The sequence below is a fragment of the Cylas formicarius genome, unplaced genomic scaffold (assembly GCF_029955315.1).
Source record: "Cylas formicarius isolate icCylForm1 unplaced genomic scaffold, icCylForm1.1 PGA_scaffold_1__22_contigs__length_36826433, whole genome shotgun sequence".
Lineage (NCBI taxonomy): Eukaryota > Metazoa > Arthropoda > Insecta > Coleoptera > Brentidae > Cylas > Cylas formicarius.
In genome coordinates, this window is record NW_026844264.1 from 16847037 (window position 1) to 16864628 (window position 17592).

At 34.9% G+C, this 17592-nt stretch overlaps 1 protein-coding gene across 11 annotated transcripts in view; it reads left to right on the forward strand.

The window, feature by feature from the left end:
• The window catches only part of LOC132696277 (regulating synaptic membrane exocytosis protein 2), a 76769-nt gene that overhangs the window by 38978 nt on the left and 20199 nt on the right, over positions 1–17592 (forward strand). For 9 of the 11 annotated variants that reach the window (XR_009618010.1, XR_009618012.1, XR_009618011.1 and 6 more), the window contains 8 exons: positions 352–525; positions 601–618; positions 1265–1404; positions 1458–1623; positions 6656–6852; positions 6906–7133; positions 12502–12780; positions 16502–16815. Coding sequence is in view for 1 of the 11 variants with exons in the window: in XM_060661015.1 (XP_060516998.1) it covers positions 352–525; positions 601–618; positions 1265–1404; positions 1458–1623; positions 6656–6852; positions 6906–7133; positions 12502–12780; positions 16502–16815 (1516 nt within the window). In the remaining 10 variants the exon portion in view is untranslated. The remainder of the gene's footprint in view (positions 1–351; positions 526–600; positions 619–1264; positions 1405–1457; positions 1624–6655; positions 6853–6905; positions 7134–12501; positions 12781–16501; positions 16816–17592) is intronic. The other 2 variants (XR_009618013.1, XR_009618018.1) reach the window with 2 other exon arrangements.

Consider the following 17592-nt stretch of genomic DNA (forward strand, 5'->3'; position numbering starts at 1 on the left):
TTTTGCATTGAGCAAATCCGGAGTTATCTGTATTAATTATAAAATCATTCTGAACCTCAGCCACCACTTTATTTCAAAAGTTAAATTTCTGTAAGCCATTTTTTTTGCAACTTTTGTTACGGACATCGTTTTTCCACATCTGTACAACAAATATCTTTGGATATTTACCCGGCCGATGCCTTTAACTGAACACCTTGTACATTTTTAACTGTAGATGGGCAACATTTTTATTTAAATTTATTTTTTTCACATTTAATCATTTGAAATATGACTAATTAACATTTTATGTTGTTGCCCAGATATTACGCGTTTTTTGATATCTGAAACAATAATCTAATCTTCCTTTGCCAGGCGATGAATTGGTAGAGTGGAACGGCAGATTACTGCAAGGCAAGTCTCATCAAGAAGTAACTGACATTATAGCCGAAAGCAAACACGAGATGAATGTCGAACTTATAGTGGCGCGAAGTATGGGCAGCAGACGGATTGCCCAAGCTACTTGGAGGCAAACGGCAACGCATAGAGGTATAAACCAAACTAACCACAACTAATCGTCATTTAGTAGGTACAATTTTTTGGTTTATTGGATTTGGTTTTCAGGTGACACCTTCGTTGCAGGTAAAATATTAAATTATCACTGTAACACTTACGAGCACCAAACACACCGCTGGAACTTAAACTCACACGTTACACCTAAAATATTATTGTATTTGTATTTGTTTTGTTTTGTGCCAATGTCCAGTCCTCTAGATCGTAGTATTAGATAAAAATGGGAGCAACAACTGTGTGTTTCGGACTCGCTATAATTTCGTGGCTGTTATACCTGACTAAGACTGTAATATATTTCTTATTTGCGTTTCACGTTTGAAAGTTTAGCGGACGCATTGCTTTTAAAACCAGTCACAAGCAAATGAAGTGGCACTCTTGAGTATCAGCTGTGGATCATTCGATTTGCAATTCAATCAAAAAAATGAGACAGCATCGAGTATTATAGAGTCACCATTTTATTTTAACGCACGAATCTAACATTCACGACTTCTTTGCGCGGTCATTTCATCCATCTCTTGAAGTCCTAAATAAATCTTAGAGGATCGTATTAAGTTTTTAGTCCATTTCGCTGAATTAATTTTCTACAACTAAATGACTGCGAATCCGAATGAAATCGAATGGTCGCTGTGGATCTTAGTGGAACCCGCACAGATACATTGATGATTACACAAATGTGGATTTTTTTTATAGCACAAACCTTTGTTATATCTTTTAGGGCAGGTAGCCGGTCAATGGCCTCCCGAAACGGAAGTGTACGAGCGACCTCACGTGCTGGTGACCTCGCCGGGCAGTCCAGAACGTCAAGATGCGTCTGCATCTTTGCATGGACCTAGTAGTGTAGGGGGGCGCGTTCAGGTACTGTGTTCTCATGTTTTATTTGGCGACTCGTGAAGCAGCCCATTTTTTAGATTCGTCTCGGTTTTGATTCTGCATCACTTCAATTATTGGTCACCATAGTATGTGCAGCAGGTTTGACGCCAAGAGCGGGCCACCAGCCTAGAAACCCTTACTGTAAACTTTTTCTTCTGCCAGATCGATCGGAGAAAAGTAAGAGACGGACCCGGACATTAGCTGGTAAGAAATATTGGTTAATTATATTTCTTTCTATACAGTAAGGAACTAAAATATTACACTAGGAATTTGCGTTTTTGAAAGTGTGATTACCAACCAAGTATATCATTTCAATCTTATTAAAAAGGCTGATTTATTGTAGTCACACGAAATACGAGTTATAATAACAATATTTTACTCTATCACTTATAAAGAAAACGACAGTACAAATTGACATTTATAATATTAATTTGAGAATATAGGAAAAATTAAAAGTAAACGAATCAGTAACTAGAACAGTATCAAGAAACACAAGTTAGTTTGTTTTGTCATTTGTATTTTTTTATGATACTTCGATTTCTAATGTTTATTAATTTCGCTATATACCGATAGTACCGAATTGTGGTTAATATAGAAAACAGAGAACACATTTTATCATGTTGGGTAGGGTAGGGAACTGACAATTTTTGATCAGCCGAACATAACAAGACACAAAAGACAAAAATATATGATTTGCCTTTTCTGGTTAAAAAAAATGCCACCTGGAAATTATATAAAACGTGGGGCATCGTTTTTACGGGTGGCTTTTAGTGGTGACATGTTAACTGCATCCACCAGAAAAAGTGAATCCCCATTTCTGTTAGTTTTAGCAGTTTTATGTGCAAAAGCAAAATTTAAGAACAAAGTTTTCAATTGAACAGAACCTATAAACGGATAAATAAAATCCAAGATTAGGACGAACAGATTTGTTTGCTTCATAAAACTTATCATACATTTAGTTTTTTTAGCATATCTTTATATTTCTATGCTCGATGACATATTTTCAAACGAAAGTTTGATGCGGATTAGCAAATTCGTAAATTCCATAGTTTATGTCTATACAGGGTGGAACAGGTTTTAGAGAGCTAACTCCTTACAGCTGATATGATACTATTTTCTAAGAGAAGAAGAACAACATGATTTTTATAACTTTATGTCACATTTATTCAATTTCATACATATTTTTTAAGGGTTAGAGGACATTTTATGATGCTTTCTTTCTTAAATATGACAGTGGCCTCTGAAAGGCGTTAAAATGAACATTTTTGAAAGAAAAAGGATACAATATTGTTCGTACACGAAATTCTTAGATATGGCTCAAATATGACTATATATTTTGAATTAGCGTAACTCAAATAATTTTTTCAGTTAGAAATATTAAACATTTTAATCAATAATGGAATTTACTCCTTAAAATTAATACTTAAACTTTAATAAAAGTACTGAATAATATTCTTTAATGAAACCGAAAAAAATATTATAAAGAAATAAAATACTTATGGTTCCTATGGTTTATGTTTGTTTCTCAGTGGTTTTGAATTCAATAAACGTCTAGTGTTCAAAGATTTTATTACCTGGTGCCCTTAAAGTGATTCTTATTAGCTTTGATTAATAGAGCACTATCATTTGCATTCCAATTCTGAAAGACAAGTTCTCCTTGGCTGCTTCGGAATTAAATATGCCTCTGTTAAAGAAGGATAACGTACCTACATGTTATAAACTATGGAAAAAAACTTAATAAACAGATTATAGCATTCAATCGTGCTTACCGATCAAATTTTCGGTTATGTATTTCTAAATGGGGACCGATTCTAAATACCCCAACCATTATACGAGGTTATCGCCAAAATTTCCGGGCCTGACATAGATGCAGCTCCAGTATGACGATAAAACTTTGCCTTCTTTGAAATATGTATATTAGTAGGCTGCGAAAAAAAATTGCGTCTTGCAGTTTTTGATTGACAGCATTTTAAATAAGACGTGTCCGAAAAAATATTGCACATGACGCAAATTGAGTATAGAGCAGTCATAAAGTTTTTGACAAAAGAAGGGTTAGCACCTAAAATTATTAAAGAAAGGCTGGATGGTGTGTACGGCCAAAGTTATCCTTCGTATTCTGTAGTGAAAGAATGGGCACAACGTTTTCGAATGGGTCGGGAGTCCCTTGAAGATGATTCAAGAATTGGTCGAACAGTGGAGGTCATAACGGAAGATATTGTTGCGATTATAGAAGAGGTGGTATTGAGTGATCGACGTTTAAAGGTCAAGGAAATCTCAGAAATTATTAAGCTTTCTGATACAAGTGTTCTTCGAATCCTGCATGATCATCTAGGTATGCATAAGGTTAGTGTAAGATGGGTTCCTAAAAACCTTTCGGCTATTCAAAAACAACGCCGTGCCGAGTGTGCGCGGTCTTTTTTGGAACTCTGGTGGTCGGAACCGAAGTCTGTGATAGAAACTATTGTGACGGGAGATGAAACTAGAGTTCTCTATTATGACCCTCTATCGAAAAAAGAATCAATGGAATGGCGTCGTAAGGGTGAAGCACCCCCAAAGAATTCAGAGTCTGCCAGTCAACAAAACAAAAAAAAAATGTTTTGATAGATTTTAAAGAAAGTAATACCACCGTCAATGGTAAATATTACGCAATATTATTACATAAATTTCAAGACTGCATACGTGTAAAACGCCTAGGAAAACTGACCAGAGGCGTCCGTCTTTTGCACGATAATGCACCTGTCCATATTGCTGGTGTTGCACAAACTGCCATTTTAGAGTGTGCGTTCCAACAGATAGATCTTCCTCCCTATAGTCCAGATATGGCCCCCAGCGACTATTATTTGTTTGGATATTTAAAAAAGGACTTACGTGGACGGCGGTTTAACGACGAAGTTGAGTTAAAATACGCTGTTTTAGCTCATTTTGCAGATAAACCAAAATAATATTTTTTTAAAGGGACCGAGTTGTTAAAGAAGAGACGTAATAAGTGTATTGAAGTTAAGGGAGATTATATTGAAAAATAATAAAAAATTGTTACTCTACTCTGTTTCTTTCATATTCAGGCCGGGAAATTTTGGCGCTGCCCTCGTATATCACCTTCACAACTTGGCGTCCCCAAATCTGTTTCAAGAAGCTTTACAGAATATGTGCTAATAATCGGCCAAATTAACCTAAGGCGCAACCGATTGGCCAGCTCAAGTGCATAGCACCTAATGATCCCTTTTAAAATTGAAGATCTGAGATTTTCGATTTAAGCATTGCATTTTTACATTACTTTAACTGATTTTTGAGACTTCCTAGATATATAATATAAAATGATTTGAAATAGAAAGCATTAGCTTATTATGTTTAATGATTTGGCAAATTATTCATTTTAAGATTATGATAGAATTGAATATCTGGTCTGATATACTCAATATGAACGCAAAATTTTGTTTTGGATTGAATCTTACGCTTTCGACCCAAGAAAAAAATGTTGAACAAATATGATTTCATGAATGAAGAAAATTTTGTCTGTAATGAAAACCGCTTCCATGCATTTTGTAAGTAAAAATAATTGTTGATAAATAACTTCCGACAATTTAAATTGATAGTGAGGGTTATTTTTTAATCTGTCCTTTCGGTATCTTTATTTCTTCGTTTTTGTAACTCGAAAACTAAGCAATTTAGGAGATTTGCTTTTATGCACATTTTTTAAAAAAATGGGTTCTTTTTTTTTGTACGAGTTTTTGTCCACCCTGTACAATTTGCAAATTTAGCTATGAGTAACTTATAGCTCCTTTTACGATCCATGTTCTTATGAAGTTACTTTTAATCCTTGGGGTAGTTCCATAATTTGTAATTTGAATAATGTATTCACTACAAGCAACATTGTTCAAAGCCAGTTATTTGTTTCTTGGAAACCTTTACGAGAAATGATTTACTATCCAAGTTCGATTATTAGAATTTAATTATTGAAATTCTCATGAAAGATTTTCTTCCTAACGAAATTGAAACCTTATCCACTATCGCAAAAATATATTCCGTACTATCTCTAAATAAATTATTCGGCAAAATTTGCTTCGTGAAAACAAAGGGACTCGAAAAATCCCAATCGATCACAGAAATCTTGGCAACTTTAAAAGCAAAGTCACGGTCAAATGAAAAGCTCCATCCAAAATTTCTATTATCGTTACTTCCTCTATCTTAGAGCCTCTCGAGTGATATATTGAGCACAGCAGATATAGTGGGGGAAATAAGTTGGCAGCGTATGTAACATGCAGATTATCAGGAAATATCAGTGTGTTCGAAGCGACACGTTTTACCGGCTCGCAAATATGTCGGGACGTGATTCGAAGGTAAACTGCGGAATTAGATACGTTGATTTTCTAGTTATTTTTCGGTTTGCTTACTTTATGGAATAATTTTTGAGGATGTGGCGAGTATTTTGACATGAGTGCGATATCGTACAATATTGGGCTATTTCATTAAATTTTATGCTAAACTTATACACTACTGAATACTTTTAATAAAAAATTTGGACCGTTATTTTTCTGAAGCATCTTGTTTTTAACTTTTAATTCATTGTGATAAAGATATCTAGAAAACTATTTTTTTTTATCAAATTCAATTCTAGTGAGATTAATTAAAGTCTTTAAAATTATGTTTTCAAGACAATGGGGCAACGAGTAAATAAAAATTGCGGACGCCTTTCAAAGGTCCATATCAAGGCTTATTTCCACATTTGTGGCGATTTTTGATACCTATACCAGTTTCTTTTAATTAATTTATATTTTAACTTAATTCATTTAATTTTAATGAATTGTAACAGCAAGTGTTAAATTTAACATTTCTGTGTTTTTTCTTCTAATTTGAGCTCTCTTTCTCTTCTCTATGCACTCTTTTTCATTTTTCATTTCTCCCATTCTTCTCTTTCCTTCTATTGTCTGCATAATATTCACTTTCTTTGACCTTTTTCTAGCCAATAGTTATTCTTATAATAGTTATGCATATCCCCTTATTTCCACACCTAAACTTCGCTCTACTGATGCAAAGTTACCATTAGCTTCGGGTAGATTTGAAAAATCTGCTTCGCAAAAATATTTTGAAATGAAGATTAACACCCATCATCAATGTCGTATTTCCCTTTATCAGTCTTGTTAATAATGATGAAAAAACCTTTTAAATGTGTTCTGTTTCTGTATAGAAATGAAATTTGCAAAAACAGTGTAATAACGTGAAAAATTGTTACTGGCAGGTACCACTGAACCTATGTGGAACCAAACCTTTGTATACTCGGGATTACGAAGAGCAGATCTCAGGTTACGAGCATTAGAAATTACCGTATGGGATTATGTTCGGTACGGCGCTAACGACTTCCTCGGCGAGACCATAATCGAACTGTGGCCACTCGACGAGCAACCCACCTGGAGGACGCTGGGCCCTCACGAAGAAGTAAGCCCGTTATTTTAATCCGCCGGTGTAGTTTTGTTACTAATTCGTCGTAGGTTGCTCTAACGCCAAGCGAACATCTTTCGCCTCCAAGTACAGGCAGTCGATTTTCGGATAGCGATACACCGTCCGAGTGTGAAATAGACGGCGGTAGAGAAAGAAGGGGAGCCGATGGCGCTAGTGTAAGTAGCGTAGGTAGTTCGTCGAGCCCCCCTAGAGAAACGGAAAGGAGATCGAGAAGGGATCAAGAACCAATGCAATCGTACAATCAGCATTATAGGCGGGTGAGTATTACCACGATTGCACAAGGTATATCGAAAAAGTGACGTTTGTTTATAAATGAAAAAAAAAAACAAAAATGCGTAAATAAATAATGGTAAAAGTTGGCAGTTTGAAGAACTGCATTAGCGTTTATATCGCGCAAATTAAAACTATATAGACTTAAAATCTGGTAACTGAACATTTATCGGAATACAAAAGTAGATATGCCGGGAGATGCTTTCTGAAGTATTTGGTCGTCGAAGAAGGAGGAAAAGACACAATTAACTAAAGTAAGCTAAATATGGAAAGACACATTACTCACATCTTTTCTTCTCCAACTGCCTATCGGTTGCAGATGTTGGCGATCAGCATAGCTATTTCTACTTTGTTGATGGGGATTCGGAAAAGTCCTACTGCTGATTTGTTAAACCGCGTTCTAAGGTTTGCTAACCAAGATATTCTCCTTCGACCCGGTGCTCACTTGCTGTTGAGTTTGCCTCGGAGGATTTGTTGTAATAACCCATATCTATCTGGGTTCCTCATTATGTGACCGAGATACTGAAGTTTCCGACATTTTACGGTATCAAGCAGTTCTGTTTCTTTATTCATACGTCGCAATACTTCTATGTTGGTTATTTTTTGTGTCCAAGATATTTTCAATATACTCCTGTGCAGCAATAGTTCGAATGCTTCCAGTCTCTTGGTGGTTTCTTTAGTGAGTGTTCAAGTTTCTACGCCATACAGAAGGACCGAGAACAAGTAGCAACGCAATAGTCTGAGTTTCATGTGTAAGGACCGATTGTGACTCTTAAAAAGCGAGCTCATTTAATAAATACTGAGCGAACCTTCTCGATGCGACATCGTATTTCTTGAGAGTTGTCCCAGTTCTCGTTTATGGTTGTCCCCAAGTATGTGTACTGCTTTACGCTTTGTATTCTACTCTGGTTTATATATAAATTGTCTTCTGCGACGCCTCTTTTAGTTACTACAAGGAGTTTAGTTTTGTTTATATTCATTCCCAACCCGTACTGTGAGCTAGCCTCAGTCAGTTAGTTTTTGTAGTCCTTGTCATCTGGGTACCTTATGTTATTTAGTTTAGCACCATTTATGGTTATTCCTTCTTGAATACTGTCAAGAGCCTTTTTAAAGATGTACACGTTAAATAGGATAGGGGATAAAATACATCCCTGAATTACCCCTCTCAATATTTTTATTAGTTCTGTGTGCCCGCCGTCAACTCTTAAAACTGCCGTCTGGTTCCAATACAAATTTATAATTATGTTTAAATCTTTAGGATTCATTCCTATCTTCTTTTGTGTGTCGACGATTTTATTACGTTGGACTCGGTCAAATGCTTTCTGATAGTCTATCAAGCAAGCAAACATATCATAGCTGTGGTCCCTGCATCTCTGAAAAAGCACTTGAACACTAAATAGGGCCTCTCTTGTGCCAACGGCATTCACAAATCTAAACTGATTTGGTGAAATCTGTTCTTCACAAAGTCTATATATTCTTTTGTGTATTATCTTAAGAAATAACTTTAAGAGATGACTCATTAAGCTTATTGCTCTAAAATCACCACAAATTTTCGTACTTGCTTTTTTGGGGAGTGTGATGAATTCTGACTTCAACCAGTCTGCCGGAATTTCCCGTGCTGAATAGATGTTGTTAAATATTCGAGTCAACCATTTTGTTTTATCCTCATTCAGTAGTTTTATAAATTCAGTCTGTATTTGGTCGAAACCAGCTGCCCTTCGTGGCTTCATTTCCGATATGGCGGCTCTCACCTTATCAACCAGAATTTTCGGCCCTTCACCTTCAGCTGTCTGTTGTTCCTTGCGTGCATCATCGAATAAATTCTCCAGATATGTTTTCCAGATCTCCTTTTTCCTCTCAGCGTCAATCATGATTTCTCCTGCTTCGTTAACCAGGGCTTTACTCTTGTTTTTTTGGCATTTCCTTGTTTTTTCTCGGACTTTCTTGTGAACATTGAAGTCTTCATGTATGTTTTGGTGGTGTTCTATTTCACGACATTTTTCTAGAAGATAGTTTTCTTTTACTTTCCTTATTTCTTGCCGGATGATACATTGTATTCGATTATATTCGGATGGATTTTCTTTCTTCAGTTTTCTTTTTTCTATCAAATTTAATATTTCTGTCGTCATCCAAGATTTTTTCATTATTTTGTTTGGTTTACTGTTTTTACTGCTCGTTGTAATTTGGGGAGTTCTAGATCACCGTTGTTGTTTTCGTTTGGATGACTGCTATCGTTGAGCATTATCGCTGCCGCTACCTTTATTGTCGGGATTTTAAGTCTCTGGAGGTCATAGCTTGGAGTCTTTTTAGTTTCGACCTTCTTCATTTTAACCTTAAATACGCCAACTAGGGGACAGTGATCTGATCCAACGTCAGCTCCTGGATATGTTTTGACAGATAGGTGGCTATTCCTAAACCTCTTATTCGTCCAGGTTCATCCATAGGAGATTTTCACGTATATAATTTTCTGGGTGGTAGTTTAAAGCATTACAACGAGTTCATTCGTTTCTGCAAAAACTTCCAGTGTGTCTCCTCTTTTGTTTCTTTCACCCAGCCCATATGGTCCCACAAAATCCGATGTGCGACCCTCTCCCAATTTTGAGTTATAATCGTAGTCTCATAATTTCTCAGCACCTTTAGTATGTTATTGAGTGTTGTGTACATATTTTCTACTTCTTAGTTCTCTCTATCCAGCGTGGGGGCATATATCTGTATAATGTTTAAGTCAACTGGGCACGCTTTCACTTGAACGAGTGCTATTCTCTCTGATATTGGAGTAAAGACTTTCACACATTGTGTTCACGTGTTCATGTCTCCCATTTGCAGTGCCTAAAAAGAGAACTCTAAACTCTTCGGTGTATATATTACCAGTATCCGACCATCTCATTTCACTTACTCCAAGGATATCTATCCTCATTTTTTTCATTTCCTTGATTGTTTTGTGCATTTTGTCTTGTTGGCTCATAGTTTTTACATTCCAGGTTGTAGTTCTTAGTTCCTCTGTGGTAATTATTCACGTCTCTGCTTGTGACTGTCCGTCCCGGAGATCCGATTGAGGGACTTACTGCAGATATTGATTTAGCTGTAAGCATAGCCATTTTGATTTTACTAGAATATATCCCATTAGGATCTTTAACGAGGTGGGTGTCCAGAGTTCTCCCTCGTTCTTATGTCGTTGACAGTATTCTACTGTTCCTCCGCTTTTGGAGCCAGTTTCCCAACTCTAGGACAAAAGAGTGCCCTTATTTACTCGACTCGTCCACCCGGAGCTGTTGGTCGACAAGGGTTTTGAGGTTTTACCGCATCGGCTCGGTGCTAGCTTCGTCATATCTGACTATCCTCACTTGGTTTGGCCTTCAGGCAAAACAGTGAAGGGAAAGACACATCAACGAGTATTTGCAGAAGTTTATAAACTTGTTGCATACTATACTTTTTCGACGATTGTCACGAAACATATCAGTATGAATATATTCACTGAATGACATGACTGACAAATGTCAAAAATGATTTAAATATCTACTGAATATCCGATCGCTCTGGAAAAGCTCGAATTGCTTCGAGTTAATATTTAATGAATCTGACGGTTTAAAGTGAGAGCATGCGTAAGCGCAATTCATAATTGCGTATTTAGGAATAGAGAGCAGGAAAAAGTGATTTGTATATTAAGACCGGCAACGACAATTTGTTGTCGGAATACAAACCAGATTTTTTCTACAATCTGTGTTTAAAAAATAAACATTTGGTAAAAACCAGTATTGGTTGATATCTGTCAGATATGGACAGTTAAAAGTTTCTTTATTTTGTCCATAGTAGCCAAGGGAATCAGAGCGGAAAATGGAATATTGCACTTTCTTTGGAAATTCAGGTTTGTACAGTCCCAACTTTTCTTTCTGTATAGAATCAACATAGGAATAATAAATGTGGCCTTGGTGAACTATGCTCAGAACGAATAGGATACTGAGTGACATGACGGCATCAAAAAAAGCGTCAAAAATGTTTTAAATATGTACTCAAAATTTCCCACCGAAATAAAGTGAAAGCTTGTGCAAGCGCCATGTATTACTGAGTATTTAGGAGTAAAGAACACGATAGAGCCATTGGCCTATCAGGATCGGCAATGTCAATTTATTGTCGAAATACAAACAAGATTTTTTCTACATTTGTGTTTAAAAAAAAATTGGCAAGAAAAAATAGTGGTTGATATCTGTCAGATATAGACAGTTAAAAGTTTATTTATTTTGGCCATGGTAGTCTTGGGAGCGGAAAAATAGAACTTTTAACTTTCTTTGTAAACTCAGATTTGTACCAACGCAACTTTTGTTTCTGTATAAAACCACATAGAAATAATAAATGTGGCATTGGTGAACTATGCTCAGAACTTCAGCTTTTTACGATTTCAAAGATAACAATAAAGAATTGATTGATGATTCAAAAATAATCCGAAAATATTGGAGGAGAAAATGCAATGATATGCAGGCCGTACCCAAACATACCCAAGAAAAGAAAAGATGAATATATGCAGCGTCGCAAAGATTTCAAATTACCGCCCGAAAATGATAAAATCCGAGTATTCCCAATTCATGTATATTTGTATTTGGAAGTTTGTGGACGTGAGGAATTTAATTACTTATTATAGAGGGCGCTAGTTAGAACCTAAAATATCTCCATTTTAGTGCCATAACTTTCTTTTTAAATCCTATTAGTTGTTCAGGTTCTATTTGAAAATTATGATAGAGAGATAAGTAAAAAGATATATTACATTTACTTCGATTATATATACTATTTTCGTTATATTGAAAACTGAAAATTGGCCCCAGTTGTAAAGCTATATTTGTGAATCCAGTTTGGGCCACACTGCACAATAACGTTAATATAGGCTATTAGTTAAGACTTGTAAATAAGATTGTGTGTAGTTTTAATCAGAGAATATTAACAACTTTCACATACACGTTGTAATTAAATTGTTATTTTATTTTTTTAACAAATTGATTATATTTCATTTTAAATAGTGCGCCTACGTTAATAAATTTTTAGGCGAAAATATAGCAATCCCTTTGAATTTTCAATGTGTCGGTGGCGGTCCTATATCTCATTTTTCATAAACATCGAAACTTTCATCCACCTTCATACTTACCACAAGCAGCTGCACATAATATAAGAGTTCACATAATTTGGCATTCCACCTTTTCCCTAAATTTTCCTAGAATTTCGCGAATAAAGGATGTGGGACATCATTGAGCTCATTGGTCTGCGACGCATATGACGTAATTAATTTCGCCTACCTGCCTGCTCATCTTTGGTGCTTTGGTGCGGTGTTGTTTTGATTAGATTCGGTACTGCACCACTGCGTTTCAGAATGGAATGACGAATCAGCGATCCCATTCGGCAGCGCCCTGTGATTCCCCAGGAATCCACGAGTCCCGGTCTCGTTCGAAATCTCCGCGCCGCGCGACTACCGACCATCGATCCTTGTCGCCACCAGACATGCGCCCCATCACCGCCGTCGATTACGGTAACGCGGCGTCTTACCCTGCAACCCGTTTCCAATCTCGTTCAGCCACGGCCACCCCTACAGGGTCGCCGAAAAAGCGCCAATTGCCGCAAGTGCCGCACGCCCTCGCCCGAGCCCTGCAGGTAAACATCAATATTCCTGCGTTATTTTTCGAAAAATTTTGTTTTGACTAGTTGTTGACATTTATATAGTGTTAGGACAAGTAGAGGAAAAAATCATTCAAAAGATCTGTACATTGCCTCAAATTCCCTTGAAATTCTCTATGATTTTCTGAAATTTCCCACAGTGTTCGAAAATAAAAACCAAATATCGATGACCTGATGAACTGCAAAACCCCGTATCTGACAATTTTACGTTATATTTACTTAATACTTTATTTTATAACGGAAAACAATCGTATTTGCATTTTAAATATACGAGCCATTAGCAAAATTTAAATAAGTATAAAAATTCAAAAGCACACAATAAAAGTATATAATAACAGAACAATTATGAAAGAAAAATCAGAGTAAAATTTCAGACAATACATAAGTTTTAATTGATCTTTTAAAAGCATTTAAATTATCACACTCCTTAATATTAAACGCTAACAAACCTTTATTTAAAACGGTATTCAACATACGTGTAGTTTTACATCGATTGACTACGATGAAATCAGTACGGTTTCTAGTGTTATAGTCATGAACATTCTTAAAGCAATTAACCCTATTACTAATGTAGGCAGCATCATTCTATTTTTTTATCTTAAATATAAATATAAAGGCATCAAACATTATATTTTGCTTTACAGTTAATATTTGTAACACATTTACCATAGTCATCACAGGTGAATATCTATTACATTTTAGAATTGCGCGCATTGCTCTGTTTTGTTTCTGAAGTTCAGTTAGTCTATAGTTAGGTATACTAAACAATAGAGTTGAACAATATTGCAAATGTGGTACCGCCAAACTATTGTAAAGTAACAATTTTGTATAACCTGTTAAATTTTTGCTTGCTCTAGATATGAAACCCACCTCTGTGAGAACTTTCTCATTTATAATCACAATGTGCATCAAAATTTAATTGTGGATCTTATACAATCCCAAATGTTTCTCACACTGCCAATTAACGCCATTTATATTAATATTAACACTCTCCAGATCCAAACCACTCAATCTATGTTTTTTGCCATACAAATAGAACTTCGACTTCATAACATTAATGCTAAGATTATTAATGCACAGCCATACAAACACTCGATACCGGTCATCATTAATTTCTCGCTGCATTTCTTCGATATTCTTACCAACGACACATATCATGGTATCGTCGGCAAATAATGTAATTTTGCTGCTTGAGCTAGATCATTAATATACAGAAGAAACAATAATGGCCCCAAAAAAATCCCCTGTGGTACACCATGATCCACCAAGATAGACTCAGATACAGATGACTCTTATTATCGATTAAAATATCCCTATTGAAAGTCTCAAAAGCTCTTCTAAAGTCCACAAACACAGCCAAAGCAAAACTCATTGCATCAGATTTGTTGGACTGCCCAGAATGCTGCATTAGCTATTTTAAATAAAATAATATTTTGTCTCTCCCGTAAAATTTACGTTTTTCAGATATGCGATATTACATCGATATTCATTCCAAATTTCCAACTCCAATAAAACGATTTCATAAGCGATCTTTGTGCTTGTAAAAGTATACGCGATATATTAAGTATATAAGTGTTGCATCTAATTTTCTCAATTCCTCACTGCTAATTAAAATTCTTTTGACAATTTTTGAGAAATTTTATTTGCTTTAGATATGAATGAATAAAATTGTATAAGGGGCGTCAAGTAACATATATTAGCGTTTTCAAGGTTATTTCTGGCTTAGTGTATTTCTTACTACAACTTAAAAAATCCATTGTATTACATACAAAGGAGTAATTAGGAAGGAAAAAATATTTTGCCCCACATTCTTTTTTTGTGTCGACAAACTTTTGCGTAAAAAAATTATTAAAACAGTTTCCAGAACTTCTTGTAAAACATCAACATCAACATCAACGACATCAGCAAAGTTTCTTATCAATTAATTAATTAATTATTAATAGGAACGTTTTATACTCTTTTCAGCTCTGCTTTAATTTTCAAAATTCTTTTTTTGTCAACATACTGCAAAATAGAACAAAGAATCCATAAGTTTAACCGACTACTTAAAAAACTTTGATTATAAGGGAAATAACGAATTGCTTTTATAATTATTATCATAACACCAACCAGTTCTAAAATAATTTTTTCTCCAATTTCAGACTAATATTCGAAATTGATTGGGTAATTCAACAAGAACCAATTTAACACGGCCATTTCTTTATTTTAAACGCAAAAACTATGTTTTCATTAACGAGACCAATAAAACTTGTCAAGTGAAGTTTCAATGGAGAATTATAAAATCCTCTTACCTATGATTGATTTCCTATGCACCCTAACGGTGGAGATAGAGACATAAATATTATAAATAAAATTTGTCTTGATCAATTTTTTATTGGGACTTTTTTCACAAACTCCTACAACTATTAGTTCCCGACATATGGAAGCACTGAAGCAATGAATACGTAGAGAGTAACGGGAATTTTTTCTGTTACTTTTGAGTTGCAGAACATATGATATTTAAAATGTTGTTTACTTTAATGAGCTCTGTAAACTGTTTAAAAAAAAATCAACTTATGGAACACTTTGTCTATGTATCCGATATTAAAACTAATAATGTTACCTTTTGTATTGAAAAAAAAGTCTTTTTTGGTCTATTTCTAGTATTTTTGATGTTTCGTCTCTGTCAAAATAAATAAGAACTAAAAGTTCAGATTTTCACGAAATTATATATTATGAAATGACAATTGTTTCGACAACACATTTGATAAAGATACGGTGTTGTCGAAACAATTGTCATGTCAAAATATATAATTTCGTGAAAATCTGAACTTTTAGTTCTTACTTATTTTAATAAATGGACTTTCATCAAGTAAAAGCCACCTCAGTTCAATTTTTGAAAGAAGCTGAAATTGGTTTCTTGGCTATTTGGTATTTTAAAAGACGTTTGATAAAGACACGGTGTTGTCGAAACAATTGCCATGTCAAAATATATAATTTCGTGAAAATCTGAACTCTTAGTTCTTATTTATATTGATAAATGGATGTTCATCAAGTAAAAGCCACCTTAGTTCAATTTTCGAAAGAAACTGAAATTGGTTTCTTGGCTATTTGGTATTTTAAAAAGACATTTACTAAAGACACGGTGTTGGGGAAACAATTGTCATGTCAAAATATATAATTTCTTGAAAATCTGACCTTTTAGTTCTTATTTATTTTGATAAATAGATTTTCATCAAGTAAAAGTCACCTCAGTTCAATTTGTGAAAAAAGCTGAAATTGGTTTCTTGGCTATTTGGTATTTTAAAAGACATTTGATAAAGACACGGTGTTGTCGAAACAATTGTCATGTCAAAATATATAATTTCGTGAAAATCTGAACTTTCAGTTCTTATTTATTTTGATAAATGGACTTTCATCAAGTAAAAGCCACCTCAGTTCAATTTTTGAAAGAAGCTGAAATTGGTTTCTTGGCTATTTGGTATTTTAAAAGACATTTGATAAAGACACGGTGTTGTCGAACCAATTGTCATGTCAAAATATATAATTTCGTGAAAATCTGAACTTTCAGTTCTTATTTATTTTGATAAATGGATTTTCATCAAGTAAAAGCCACCTCAGTTCAATTTCGTCTCTGTTTTTTTCAGCGTAATTTCTTAATGTATTTGTACGTAAGAACTAGTAAAATAAATATATTATTCAATTTCAAATTGCTCAGGAGAGGGTAGCTCAAGATCTAGAAGATCGTTCTACGGGTACCAACAACCGAAGGATGAGGTATATACACACGTATAGAAGTACAGGGTCGGGATGGGAACGGCGTTACAGCGGGCTCAGCGATAGTGATCTGACTAGCCACGGTAGGTCAGAAAGAGATAGGGCACACCACACGCGAAGGCTAGTATCCCCAGACAGAGATCAAGATCCTCTGGGGCTGGGGGATTTCGACAGTGACATGGAATCGGTTGCTTCTGTTACCAGCAGCGCTTTTTCAACACAAAGCGAGAGACCCAGAGGAAGTAGAATGATGAGGTGAGTTAAGATTTGTGTGCGTCAAGCTGCAAATAAAATATACAAAATATTTCGTCATTTTTAGCAGATATTTAACAATTAAGCTTTTAACTACAGAACAATTTGAAAAGCAGTGTTAATTGATTTTATTATTTTTTTGATGCGCATAGTTTGGATTTTATTCAGAATAAAGGACTGGGCCTCTGAGGTTAAAATAATAAATATATCTGCCATTCTCCTCTACAAATTGGAGGCCTATGGCTACATTACATCACTAGTGGTGTAATGAACTCAGACAATCCAAACGGGCCAAAATACATTACGTAATAAATTCATATAGTGTGGATAGTGGATAAAAAGTATTTTAGCAATTGCGAATCTTTCGGTCAAACTGGAAAGTAGTGATCTTTGTATTCCAATTATTTTTTGGTTGCGAACGCCAATTTGTTGTACAAATTTATTTTAGCTCTAACTCTTATTTAACTTCTAGTACCTCTAAAATAAAACCGTTCTCATTGCTCATTATCATAAACGATGATAATGAAGTGGAAATGGATCTTCATTAAAGAATTTGGTTTACTTTTTTCGGATTATTTCGTAAAAATGTTTCTATTCTTGCAGGGAAATCACAAAATCCGGCGAGAAATTTCTCCCCAAAATTGAGTTGGGACAACATTTCAATTCCCTTCCATATCATTACGGCCCATCATTAAAATTGCACACAATTATACGAAGTAATACGCTAGATTCCTCCAAAATGGTAACTTTTAACACCCAAAATTATTATCAATATTTCGA